We start from the raw sequence: 13,059 nt of genomic DNA, 5'->3' as shown, positions 1-13,059 counted from the left end.
ATAGATAAGCAGCGAGCAGGAACGGGTCGTAACTCTTAAAAGATTTTAAAAAGCCCAATATGGAGAAGTCGTAGAAACGGTCCTTGTCAGACAGCACAGTAAATTTAACATAGTGAATATAACGATGGGAATGGGAACCCTAGAATGGTAGGACAGTAGTGAAGACTGCGCTTCGGGGAGGAGCACTGACCTCATTCGAAAATCAGTATAAAAACTGATGTATTGGGTTGGATCTTTGCATTTCTGGCTATCCGGAAGCCGACTCGTCACCTGGAACTTAATAAAAGACTTTTTCTTCAAAAGAACCAACGGTTGAAATTTGGTTCTTCATCTTCTCCATTCTTGCAAGAAAACCTTTTAAACTTTTTGCCGGTATCGCTTTTTATACTTTGCAAGAACGTTTTTTTTTTTGTTTGTTTTGTTTTTTTTAATCTGTTGATTTAATTACCTTTTTACATTAGAAATCGAAATAGAAATTAAATTAGAACACTAATTAAATTAATTAGTTGTAACATATCACTAGGGTGGAGGCTGGATCCTCTGGGAGATGACACTGGAGAGCCATTTAATCTAATCTAATCTAATCTAATCAAATTAATTAATTAATGGCAGTGATATGGCCTCCATGCTTACAGAACTCACCTGGTCATGAACCTCCACGAGAAAGCAGGTCGACGCTGAGCTGTTTCTATGGTAACGGCTTGGCGCTGGATGACGTGGGCCGGAAGCGGGGCGTGGCTTCCCCACTCTCTGGTTCCGGAGTGTTCCAGAAGAAGGCGCGCGGGGTGGAGCGAGGGTTCTAGAACGCGAGGACAGAGCGCGCGCGCGGCTGCTGCAGCACAGCGGGGGAGTAAACAAGTCGACAAACAAACACAAATAAGTAAATAATCGCCATGACGACCATCGACTACAGCGTGTGGGACCATATCGAGGTCTCGGACGATGAGGACGACACGCACCCCAACATCGACACACCGAGCCTGTTCAGGTGGCGGCACCAGGTAACTAACTCACCTGTGACAGGCAGCTTAGCAGCCTCGCTGGGTGTCCACCAGCCCGCAGATCCTCCCCAGCTTCTCGCTCGAACTCCCCGTTCCACCTTAAACGGCGAGTTTCGGGGCGCCTCTGGCGGCGAGGCTGCAGTACCGCCGGCCGCCGCGGGGGCCGCGGCGCTCTGTATTACTATGGTCATGTACTCAGCGGTGTTTATCCGTTATAGACGTTAATAAACGTGTTCTGTTGATGTTGCTGCTGCTAAATAAGCCCTAAATTTCTGCCGGAGTCGGTACCAGCGCTGTGTTATAAACCACTCACCTCCAGTACTTTATAATACTCTTCTGTGTCGGTGCTTACCGCAGGTTTCTCACAGGAATCCTCTAGAACCTTCATTCAGCTTTAGCCTGACTTAGATGTTCTTCTGGGGCACGGCCACAGCTAACACCTCCAATTCGCCCCCCTACCCACCCACCCACCCATTAAAACCCCTCTGAATATTAGTAAAAAGGGGTAAAACGTGTAAAAGTACCCGGGGCTCCGTCTCAGAGTCCCTGACGGAGAAGTCGTCGATGCTAATGATGCTAACACGTTTCTCCTCAGAACCTGTGGACCCAGCTTCATGAGTGACTCCCAAACATCGACAATTTAGCGTCGGTGAATGATAAAAACACCAGCAACTGGGTTTTCTGCGTATTATAAACCGAAGCGGAAGGTTTGATCGAGCGAAGCCGCGAGAAAGCGAAGTTGCAGCGGTTAGCCGAGCGCTAGCTTGGCGCTGCTAACTCGTCTGTGTAAACCTCGTCAGTTCTGCTGTTTATTTGGTGTTTTTAAATAGAGATTTTCTCTCTTTCAGCCTCGTTCAGACTCTCTGGGCTTCCACACGCTCGGGACTGTCACACCAGCGTCCTGTTAGAACCCGCTCCCCGGTTTTGGGCGGTTTGGTGGGATATAAACACGGCTTAGCCGCTATGCTAACTAACTGTCAGCAGCTCTGAGGTAACTTGGCTGGGATGTTCTGCCGTTAGCGCCAGTGCTAACGATAACCCGGGTTCTGTGCGGGGTTTCTGTCCCGGCCCGTGTTTGTAGATGTTTCTGGAAAGTCCTGGAGGTTATATTCTCCACAGGTGTCCACAGTGTGGTCAGTGTCGTGGTAGTCTTATAACGATGTTTCTGAGAGGGAATGGTTCTCTGTAGAACCGTTTCAAGCGCAAGAGGTTCTTCAGGATGCACGCGCTGCTGCTGTTATTGTTCTGTGTATCATACACAGGACACTCTCTGTCAGTCTGAAGAACCGTGTCACCATATGGAGAACCTTCTAAGCACAAAATGGTTCTGTCCAGAACTCTGACAGAACCGTTGCCTTCACTAAAGCATCCCTGAAGGATCCTGTATTATGTGGAGCTCTCAGCGCTGCCATTATTAACAGCCTCTGCTTTTGGCCTCGTGGCTGAAGTCGGTTAATTCGCCCTGTTTTTACAGTTTTGGCTTCAAAATACCTTCAGATATTTTCAGGCAGAGGCTCTTTATTACAGTCTAATAACGAGCTTGTCTGATCTATCATTCCACTCGTGTAATGTCAGGAACCCTTCCTCTCCTTTTTCACTGCGTGTTTATTGGAGTTCTCCCGTTCTTATGAGATGCTGGTGGAGATCAGACGGTTTATCTGGTCGGTTTCGGTGTAAAACCGCCAAGTGTTCCGTGCAGGCCAGTCGGATTTGGGAATGTGCTGCCCTAAACTCCCGTAACTCTGCTGAAACGATGGAGCTGGTCGGCCTTATTCATCTACAGACACGGGCTGGGTGTATTTATACACTTTATATACTCTCTCTCTCAGTCTGTCTGTCTGTTTCTGTCTCTCTCTGTCTGTCTGTCTGTCTGTTTCTGTCTGTATCTCTCTCTGTCTCTTTGTGTCTGTCTCATCGTTGTGCTTCATCTGATGCTCTCTAAAGGCTGATGTTTGCTACCTATTGGTATTTCATTTCCACCTTAAATGGCACCATATTTACATGCCGGACAGGTGTCTGAATGTAAGTGCTAAATTATTTAAGGTGGAACAGAAATGAGAATAAGAAGCTAAATTCAGCAAATTATTCAGCAAACCGGGGCTGTAGGGCTTAAGGTGGATTCCTACATAAGCACAATAGTTAATAGTTTCTCTGGGTTCACGTAAACCTGGGTGTCACAGTGCCACCTCAAAGCTCTCCTTCCAGAACCCACGTGGTCTGATCTGTGAGAGGTTACTGACCAGCTCCACACAGTCTGAGGAAGATCTGGGAACGTTGAGGCGCCGTGACAGTTACAGTCCTGTCGTTCTGGAACTAAGCATGTTTGTCTCCTCTCCCCACTGTAGGCTCGCGTGGAGCGCATGGAGGCCTGCCACAAGAAGGGCGAGGACCTGGAAAGGAACCTGACGGAGAGTCGAAGGAAGCTGCAGGAGGCTCAGAAGAAGGTCCAGGAGCTCTCGCTCCTAAACACTGAGGAGGCCAAGAAGCAGCTAGTCAAAGCCCAGGAGGAGGAGAAGCGGCTGAAGAAGGAGGAAAGGAGCTGCGAGAAGAAGCTGGAGGAGCACCAGCGGGAGGAGAGGAAGATGCCCTGGAACGTAGACACACTCAGCAGAGATGGCTTCAGCAAGGTGAGGAACGCAGAAAGGGGAGACCTGGAGAACATAGAACAGTAGAACACCACCACACGTGAGAGGGTCTTTTATTTATATATGTGTGTGTGTGTGTGTGTGTGATACTAGACTGTCTCACATCTGAACTCTTAATGTTCCTCATAAGGAGTGTGGAACAAAGAACTGATGGGTGGAACCAGACAATGCACTCTTAAAATGGTGGTTCTTCAAGGTTCATTAGTAAAGGTTCTATTTAGAAAAAATAAGTACACTATAGAACCATTTCATGCTTAAATGGTTCTCATGGTGAAGTGGTTCTTTAGGTCGATGGAGACTGTTGTTTATGGTTCTTCATAGTACCCAAAAGGGTTCTTTGACATTGTAGCGATAGCAGAACCATTTTGGTGCTACATAGAACCAGACGTGTTCATAACCAACACGTTGTCTAGGAGTCTGAGGAACCGTCTGACCATGTGAAGTTCACTTCCACTGTCTCTGTCTGTCTCTCTCTTTTTTTTTTTTTCTCTCTCTCTCTCTCTTTCTTTCTTTCTCTCTCTCTCTCTCTCTCTCTCTCTCTCTCTCTCTCTCTCTCTCTCTCTCTCTCTCTCTCTCTCTCTTTCTCTCTCTCTCTCTTTCTCTCTTTCTCTCTTTCTTTCTCTCTCTTTCTTTCTTTCTTTCTTTCTTTCTCTCTCTCTCTCTCTCTCTCTCTCTCTCTCTCTCTCTCTCTCTCTCTCTCTCTCTCTCTCTCTCTCTCTCTCTGGTAGAGCGTGCTGAACGTGAAGCCTGAAGTGAAGGAGGAGACGGAGGAGGAGAAAGAAGAGAAGCACAAAACCTTCGTGGAAAAATACGAGAAACAGATCAAACACTTCGGTACGTTAAGAGCCCGCTTATGTGGCCGAGCGGCTCTGCGCCGGCGGTGACCTGTCGCTTTAACAATTCTCTCTGTTTTGGCTTGTTTGCCCCAACTCTCTGCAGGGATGCTGCGCCGCTGGGACGACAGTCAGAAGTACCTGTCTGATAACCCTCACCTGGTCTGTGAGGAAACCGCAAACTACCTGGTGATCATGTGCATCGACTTGGAGGTGGAGGAGGTACGCACCTGCCTTCTTAGAAGGGAAACCACCTATTTTCCTCAATTTGGAGTACAGTAGAAGATTCAGATGCTGCACAATTAAATTACCTTTATTACACAGTAATTTAATGAAGATAGGAATAAAGTTTTATTATTATTATTGTTGTTGTTATTGTTGTAATTATTATTATTGATATTATCCTCCTCATCGTTAGTTATAAGTTTATATTTGTTAATTTCTAACACATTTCTGTGATTAATACAGCTTGAAGCTCTTAAGAGACTCAAGTATGTGTGAACATTCATCTTCAGCGAGACATACTTTAATGCTTTTAAAATAATTGTCAACTTTTTAAAATAAATAAACAATTGATTATTGAAAATAACATTAACAAGTTATTTAACATGTTTTTTTTATTAATTCTCTGGTTCTGTAAAGTGTCTGTAGAGTAGTGGGGGTTATTTTAAGTAAATATGGATTTAAGAGAAGAGGCGCTGAAAGATTCTGTGCTTTAATTTAGATGTAGATTCTGAAATAAGAGCACATTAGAGATTGAATTACATAAGCGGCTTGTCTTTAGTCATAAAGTAGTAGTAATAATAATAATGTCTGTGTATTTATAGCCTTTTTTAAAATTGAAAGCTCAGTGTTTTACAGTCAGGGTTTAACAGTAACAGAAGAAACTGAGTATTAATTTAAAATAATCTGAGTCAATAACAGATCAGATTAGAGAAATAAAGACCAAAGAGCTGTAGAGTTTTACTGAAGCGCTGATTTAAAAAGCTCGACTAATAGAAGTTGAGCTGAGCTGCTGCTGGGGTTCATCCTGAAGTTAGGTCAGGATTTAGGAGGTTTAGTCTAGTTTAGGATGTTTGTGATGCTGTTTTCTAATCTGGAGTTAATGATGAGATTATGAAGGTAGGAGCTGTTATTCTGGAATAACTTCTGAACTAAATTCAGTCCGTACTGAAGTTGTCATGGAGACTAAATAGAGTTCAGAGTTACGGTGTTTCTGTAACGAGACCCCTGTCGTGACCCTGATGGCGTGTGATTTCATTCCTCTCTCTGTTTTCAGAAACACGCGCTGATGGAGCAGGTGGCTCACCAGACCATCGTAATGCAGTTCATCCTGGAGCTCGCCAAGAGTCTGAAGGTGGACCCCCGAGGCTGCTTCCGCCAGTTCTTCACCAAGATCAAGGTGGGTCTATCTTAAAAATTAAAACACAGCATCAGGCAGAGGCGGACGATACAGCAGGAGATCAGTATCACGATAGAAGGGATACATTGGGATACTGTGATTATGCAGGAGTTCGGTACTTTACGATTCGGTACTTTACGACGCAGTGCTTTACGACTCAGTACACTGCAATATCGTGGCTAGTTAGTTTAGAAAGCTGTCCAAACAGAAAACATACCCGTATCCGTGTAACCCCCCCCCCCCCCCCTTATTTAACTTTTTTTTTTTTTTGAGTTCAGAACATGCCTTCAACATGGCGGTGGTAGTATGAGGGGAGACTGACTGAGGGGGGACTCTGAAATCTTAGGCTGGAGTTTTGAGCAGCTTCTGCCTGTGGCTAGAAGGCTGGAACCCCTGTTGAAGATGTGAATTTACAGGCCATTAGATAGGAAAAAGGAGGGGTTTCAGCCATGCTGCTCCCCTCAAACCTCAGTGAGAACATAACTATGCTTTGGGAATGTAGTCACAGTCGCAATGTTGGTCCACAAAATAACGTAATTAGATATTTTCTCCAAATCCTTCAGTCCTAATTAAAGAAATTGTAGCTCTTGGGATTTGAAAATTGAGCTCTTTTAAATTGGGAATTCATTATAAAAACAATTAACAGTAGGATTGATAGATTTTCGCATTCACAGTTTCACAGAAACTACAGATGTTTTATTGTCAGAGAGTCTGGAGACGATTCCTGGGATAGAACAGGAGCTGCATCACAAACACCTCAGCCCACCGTAACCTTAAATAACAGTTCCTATCTTCATAGACTCACTATTTACATCCTAACTAAACTAAACCTCTTAAATCCGGTCCTAACTTTAGGATGAACCCCAACAGGGTCCTCACTTCTGTTTTAAGGTCCGTTTCTCTGGTTCTGAGGCGGCTGAGTCAGGCAGCGTAGTTCACAACCAGCATAATGAGCTCCATTTATTTCTACTGTAAAACGTGGCTTTCACTGGGAGATGTTTTTCTCTTCTAACTCTGCGTTTTAAACATCTCAGATGCTGCCGACTCGAACTCCACCGCCCCTCTGATCACCTTCCTGTGCTAATGTTAATGATGGAATATTACAGTGATGGAGGTGAATAATGGGGAGGCGGAGCTGAACGTGTCTCTGTTTATTAGGAGGAGAAACGTTAGTGCGCTCAGCTAAATCGTTTGGGAAATGGAGACTGAAACAGTGGAGCAGGGGCTCTCTGATAAACGGCAGGGGGCTAAGTTGGTTGCTAGGAAACAGACACGACAGCTGATGATCAGAGGCGACAAAGTAGGTTGAGATTTCCTAACTGGAGATCAGATACTGTAAAATCAGATAAAGTTCCTGAATTGGGATCAGCTTGGATTCTGAAATATAACTGAATAATCTGATCTTCACCTGTCAGATCTGAACTCAGGACTGAAGAGTGGTCTTAATCTCCTCAGTGTCTCTGAAGACCCACCACAGACCTCACTGAGACACAGAGCTGTCACTGTTCTAAAGGAAGTTGTTGTGTATTGGACAGATTCAGATCAGCTCAGTCAGGCTACACTGTTTGATACGAGTTTTCTCCTCCTGTATGGTTCCGCAGCTCCTGCTGGTTTAAGGTGAGGCAGCAGAGTGTGTTAAAGGGCTCCTGCTCCTCGTTTCTCTGCGTTGACTCAATCAGCTCCACCCGTGGCACTCGCCTGGTTTAGTCTGTGTTTGGTGGTTTCAGTTCCAGGAGCGGATCTCATGGAAGACCCAAACAGACCCCCGTCTGTTCCTGTCAACGTCTCTGAAGGTGCTGGGTGCGGTGAAAGTGCAGTGTTCTGAAGACGTGTTGATGTTGTCGGTTCTGCGGTGCTGATCTGTGTGTCTAACAGAACGTCTGCAGGTTCAGACTGCTCAGGTGAGAGGCTAACGCTGCTCTGTGTGTGTCTCTCTTCTCAGACTGCGGATCAGCAGTATCAGGACGCCTTTAACGACGAGCTGGAGTCGTTTAAGGAGCGCGTCCGCGGCCGAGCCAAGGTCCGCATCGAGAAGGCCATGAAGGAGTACGAGGAGGAGGAACGGCAGAAACGCCTCGGCCCCGGAGGACTGGACCCAGTGGATGTGTACGACTCCCTGCCCATGGTATGCTTGACCCACTCTGCCTCTCTCTACCCGTCTGTCTCTCTATCACTGTGTTTCTCTCGGTCGGTGTATCTCACTTTTGGTCGGTCTGTCGCTCTCGGACTGTCTCTCAGGCTGTCTGTCTCTCACTCTCAGACTGTCTTTCACTGTCTCTCTCTTGCTCTCAGACTGTCTGGCCCCAGTGCTGACCTTAGTGCTGGCCAAAGTGTTAGCCCCAGTTATAACGATGGACCAAGTGTTAGCTCTGTAAGCTTCAGTGCTCTCCCTAATACTGCTGCTGGCCACAATGTTAGACCCAGTGTTAACCACAGTGCTAGCTCCAGTTATGGTGTTGGCCCCAGTTCTAACGTTAGCCCCAGTATTAGCCACAGTGCTAGCTCCAGTTATGGTGTTGGCCCCAGTTCTAACGTTAGCCCCAGTATTAGCCACAGTGCTAGCTCCAGTTATGGTGTTGGCCCCAGTTCTAACGTTAGCCCCAGTATTAGCCACAGTGCTAGCTCCAGTTATGGTGTTGGCCCCAGTTCTAACGTTAGCCCCAGTATTAGCCACAGTGCTAGCTCCAGTTATGGTGTTGGCCCCAGTTCTAACGTTAGCCCCAGTATTAGCCACAGTGCTAGCTCCAGTTATGGTGTTGGCCCCAGTTCTAACGTTAGCCCTAATATTAGCCACAGTGCTAGCTCCAGTTATGGTGTTGGCCCCAGTTCTAACGTTAGCCCCAGTATTAGCCACAGTGCTAGCTCCAGTTATGGTGTTGGCCCCAGTTCTAACATTAGCCCCAGTATTAGCCACAGTGCTAGCTCCAGTTATGGTGTTAGCCCCAGTTCTAACGTTAGCCCCAGTATTAGCCACAGTGCTAGCTCCAGTTATGGTGTTGGCCCCAGTTCTAACGTTAGCCCCAGTATTAGCCACAGTGCTAGCTCCAGTTATGGTGTTGGCCCCAGTTCTAACGTTAGCCCCAGTATTAGCCACAGTGCTAGCTCCAGTTATGGTGTTGGCTCCAGTTCTAACGTTAGCCCCAATATTAGCCACAGTGCTAGCTCCAGTTATGGTGTTGGCCCCAGTATTAGCCACAGTGCTAGCTCCAGTTATGGTGTTAGCCCCTGTGTGGGTCTCAGTGTGGGTCCCAGGTCCCACTGTTGTCTTTGGCCTCAGTGTGGCCTCTGAACAGACTAGAGTTGTTTATGTTGCTAACACAAGGTCCGGCACCTGAAACGATGAGCGTGCAGTGCTGGGAGGTGTCGGCAGAGCAGTTATACAGGGCTTATCTGTGGTTTCTGCAGTAGTGTTTAATGGGAGTCACTGTGTTTGTTGTATTGTTCTATATCAGTGTGCAGTGTGGAGAATAACGGTGCTGTTTGTTTAACTGGTGCTTGTGTTTATCTTTCCTGAAACAGGAGATGCAGAAGTGTTTTGATGAGAAAGACATTCAGATGCTGCAGGAGACCATCAGCAAAATGGATCCCACGGTAATAAACAGGCATCGTATACATTTATGACTGTCACACAGTTAAAATGATCAGTCACACCCGTCTCGTTTACTCTGAAGTAAGGAGGAGTAAACAAAGTAAGCTTAGTCCTCACTGTAGAGATCAGTGAGACAGGATTTTTTTTTTCTTCCATGTAACTTAAAGTATTTCTGTTGTTTCGTTCCTCATCACATTTTTAAGGCAGCGGTTTTAAACGTGGTTTTAAAAAACAGTGGAGATATAAGGTTCTCTTAGTGGTTCCTAACATCTGGCATTACGCTGAAGCTAACAGTTATAAAGTTTCTATTAAGTTACTTCTAATCGAGCTTTTCAACTGAAACTACTAAACAAAGTAGAATCAGCCAGAAACCAACAGAATACATTTCAGCAGACAGGCTGAGAAACGCTTCACTGACTGAACTGAACCACAGTCGGCTTCATCTGGAAACACTGAAAAGGCTCAGCCTGATATTCACACAGGTTTATGGCTCTGTAACAGTAAAGGTTCTACTTTATGGCGGAAGGATTTGCTGATATTATGATTATTTGATACACAGAATGTGCATACGTGTACTTAATAATCTGAAAACTGCAGTAAATCAGACGGTGTCAGTAACTGGTTCAGTGTGTTTACACTTAATAATCTGATAACTGCAGAAAATCAGACTGTGTCAGTAACTGGTTCAGTGTGTTTACACTTAATAATCTGATAACTGCAGTAAATCAGACGGTGTCAGTAACTGGTTCAGTGTGTTTACACTTAGTAATCTGATAACTGCAGAAAATCAGACTGTGTCAGTAACTGGTTCAGTGTGTTTACACTTAATAATCTGATAACTGCAGTAAATCAGACTGTGTCAGTAACTGGTTCAGTGTGTTTACACTTAATAATCTGATAACTGCAGAAAATCAGATTGTGTCAGTAACTGGTTCAGTGTGTTTACACTTAATAATCTGATAACTGCAGAAAATCAGACTGTGTCAGTAACTGGTTCAGTGTGTTTACACTTCATAATCTGATAACTGTAGAAAATCAGACTGTCAGTAACTGGTTCAGTGTGTTTACACTTCATAATCTGATAACTACAGAAAATCAGACTGTGTCAGTAACTGGTTCAGTGTGTTTACACTTAATAATCTGATAACTGCAGTAAATCAGACGGTGTCAATAACTGGTTCAGTGTGTTTACACTTAATAATCTGATAACAGCAGAAAATCAGACTGTGTCAGTAACTGGTTCAGCGTGTTTACACTTAATAATCTGATAACTGCAGAAAATCAGATTGTGTCAGTAACTGGTTCAGTGTGTTTACACTTAATAATCTGATAACTGCAGAAAATCAGACGGTGTCAGTAACTGGTTCAGTGTGTTTACACTTAATAATCTGATAACTGCAGAAAGTCAGACGGTGTCAATAACTGGTTCAGTGTGTTTTCATGGTGTTGGGTAATCAGATAATGGGGAAACTCCTGGTCTACATGATTTACAACCAGCCAATAAAGTTGTGACGTAAACATAGCGAAACCAAGTACATCTGGAGTTCGGTGAGCTGTTTATGGCTCCTGTTTTTTATTAGGTTCATGTAAACACCTTCAGTTAGGAGCTTTTCCATGACTTTCTGTAGACCTGCTGTCTACAGCACAGATCAGTGCTCGTCGTGTACGATGGTGAACGATTTCTCCTGAACTTTCAGTTCGTACCGGTGACCCAGACCAGTGGTGTCATGAAGTCACTGTGATGATATTGACCAATCTGTGATTGTCTGTTCAGGAGGCGAAGTACCACATGAAGCGCTGTATTGACTCCGGGCTGTGGGTGCCCAACTCTCGGACGGATGACGACGCGGAGAAAGAGGAGAAGGAGGAGGAGCCTCAGTACGAGGAAGTGAAGAAGGAGACGAGTGATGGACAGGACGAATCAGACTCTAAATAAACGACAATACACACGACATTCATAACTTTCAACACGTAACCATGTTCAACATCTCTAAACCCCCCAACACTGCTCCGCCTTTAGTACCTCCTCTAAACCCCCCAACACTGCTCCGCCTTTAGTACCTCCTCTAAACCCCCCAACACTGGTCCGCCTTTAGTACCTCCTCTAAACCCCCCCAACACTGCTCCGCCTTTAGTAACTCCTCTAAACCTGACCCCAACACTGCTCCGCCTTTAGTAACTCCTCTAAACCTGACCCCAACACTGCTCCGCCTTTAGTAACTCCTCTAAACCTGACCCCAACACTGCTCCGCCTTTAGTAACTCCTCTAAACCTGACCCCAACACTGCTCCGCCTTTAGTAACTCCTCTAAACCTGACCCCAACACTGCTCCGCCTTTAGTAACTCCTCTAAACCTGCCCCACAACACTGCTCCGCCTTTAGTAACTCCTCTAAACCTGACCCCAACACTGCTCCGCCTTTAGTAACTCCTCTAAACCTGACCCCAACACTGCTCCGCCTTTAGTAACTCCTCTAAACCTGACCCCAACACTGCTCCGCCTTTAGTAACTCCTCTAAACCTGACCCCAACACTGCTCCGCCTTTAGTAACTCCTCTAAACCTGACCCCAACACTGCCCCACCCTCAGTATTTTCTAAGTCCCGCCCCAGCGCTTACCTGTCCTCAGTACCTTCTCTAAGCCCCGCCCCAGCACTGTTGCAGTCTCCCACAATCCCCCTCATTTCATTATTTTTTTTTTCCCCTCCAAAGCTGCTCAGCTGTTGTGATTAGTGCTGATTAAAGAGTTCTAAGAGAGTATTAGAGGTTGGAGGTTAATTGGCCCCGCCCCTGACCGCTGCATGCTGATGGTCGTTACTGACGGAGTAACTATGGTTTAGAAGTAATTCTGCTCGTTAGTCATTAAAGCGCTCGGAGGCCATGATCAGCCTTCGCTGCACACAGACGGTAACATGAACACGCAGAGGAGTGAGCGGTTCTTTCGCTGGTTCCGTCACCCTGTTGTACAAAAAGTGCTCGTTTATTTTTGTTTGTCTGCTCTGATGTTCGTCTTCAGACGTCAGTGGCAGTTTTTTAGTTTGGTCTTTTTTCAGTCAGACGTTTATATTCAATTTCTCTCTTATTTTTACTAGTTTGTGTTGCTGAGTAAAGGTCTGTTGTAAACACTTCCCAGTTTGTTGTTTTTACTAATCTGTCTGCACTTCTTACAGTAAAACGACCAGTTGTGTTGCTCTGACTGACCCGCGCAAAGAGGTACAGCCCCGAACCGACGCCGGCCCGGAGCCAACGCTCTGGCCCCGAACCGACGTCGGCCGCGAGCGCGTCAGCCTGGAGCTAACAGCAGCTCGATGCGCTGATTATCGCAGCTGCTCTGATCTGCTTTGTTTTCAGGGGCAGAGCCTCGACGTTGGCTTAACTTGGCAAAATTAGATCAAAGGTGAAGATGTTTCAGCTTTAATAAACGGCTGATGTCGCTGGTTTTCATGAAATCGCAATGTAAACACATTAAAATCTTAATGCAGTAGTTGGGATTAGCTAGAGCGCCATCCAGCCAGCTAACTGCTTCCTCTTTTCAGCAAAGAGAACCTTGTTTCTGAGACAGCTGGAGAACTTTAACCTGCTCTACCAGTTC

At 45.6% G+C, this 13,059-nt stretch overlaps 1 protein-coding gene across 1 annotated transcript; it reads left to right on the top strand.

Annotated features, from left to right (window-relative positions):
• The first annotated feature begins 753 nt into the window (after positions 1–753).
• Positions 754–12,595, top strand: cdc37 (cell division cycle 37 homolog (S. cerevisiae)). The gene is made up of 8 exons (XM_037543551.1): positions 754–1,001; positions 3,347–3,628; positions 4,375–4,480; positions 4,586–4,701; positions 5,759–5,881; positions 7,824–8,006; positions 9,401–9,472; positions 11,245–12,595. The coding sequence occupies exons 1-8, from the start codon at positions 894–896 to the stop codon at positions 11,404–11,406; spliced, it is 1,152 nt and encodes a 383-aa protein (XP_037399448.1). The 5' UTR covers positions 754–893; the 3' UTR covers positions 11,407–12,595.
• The last annotated feature ends 464 nt before the right edge of the window (positions 12,596–13,059 follow it).

The sequence above is a fragment of the Pygocentrus nattereri genome, chromosome 12, assembly GCF_015220715.1.
Source record: "Pygocentrus nattereri isolate fPygNat1 chromosome 12, fPygNat1.pri, whole genome shotgun sequence".
NCBI classification, from domain to species: Eukaryota; Metazoa; Chordata; class Actinopteri; order Characiformes; family Serrasalmidae; genus Pygocentrus; species Pygocentrus nattereri.
This window is presented reverse-complemented; position numbering and strand designations above follow the sequence as displayed.

Bases quoted from the DNA above. Each gene is read 5' to 3' on its own strand.
- cdc37 (XM_037543551.1), top strand. From the start codon at position 894: ATGACGACCATCGACTACAGCGTGTGGGACCATATCGAGGTCTCGGAC. The intron at 3,629-4,374 runs GTGAGGAACGCA...TCTCTCTGGTAG, and splicing joins GCAGAGATGGCTTCAGCAAG to AGCGTGCTGAACGTGAAGCC. The intron at 4,481-4,585 runs GTACGTTAAGAG...AACTCTCTGCAG, and splicing joins GAAACAGATCAAACACTTCG to GGATGCTGCGCCGCTGGGAC.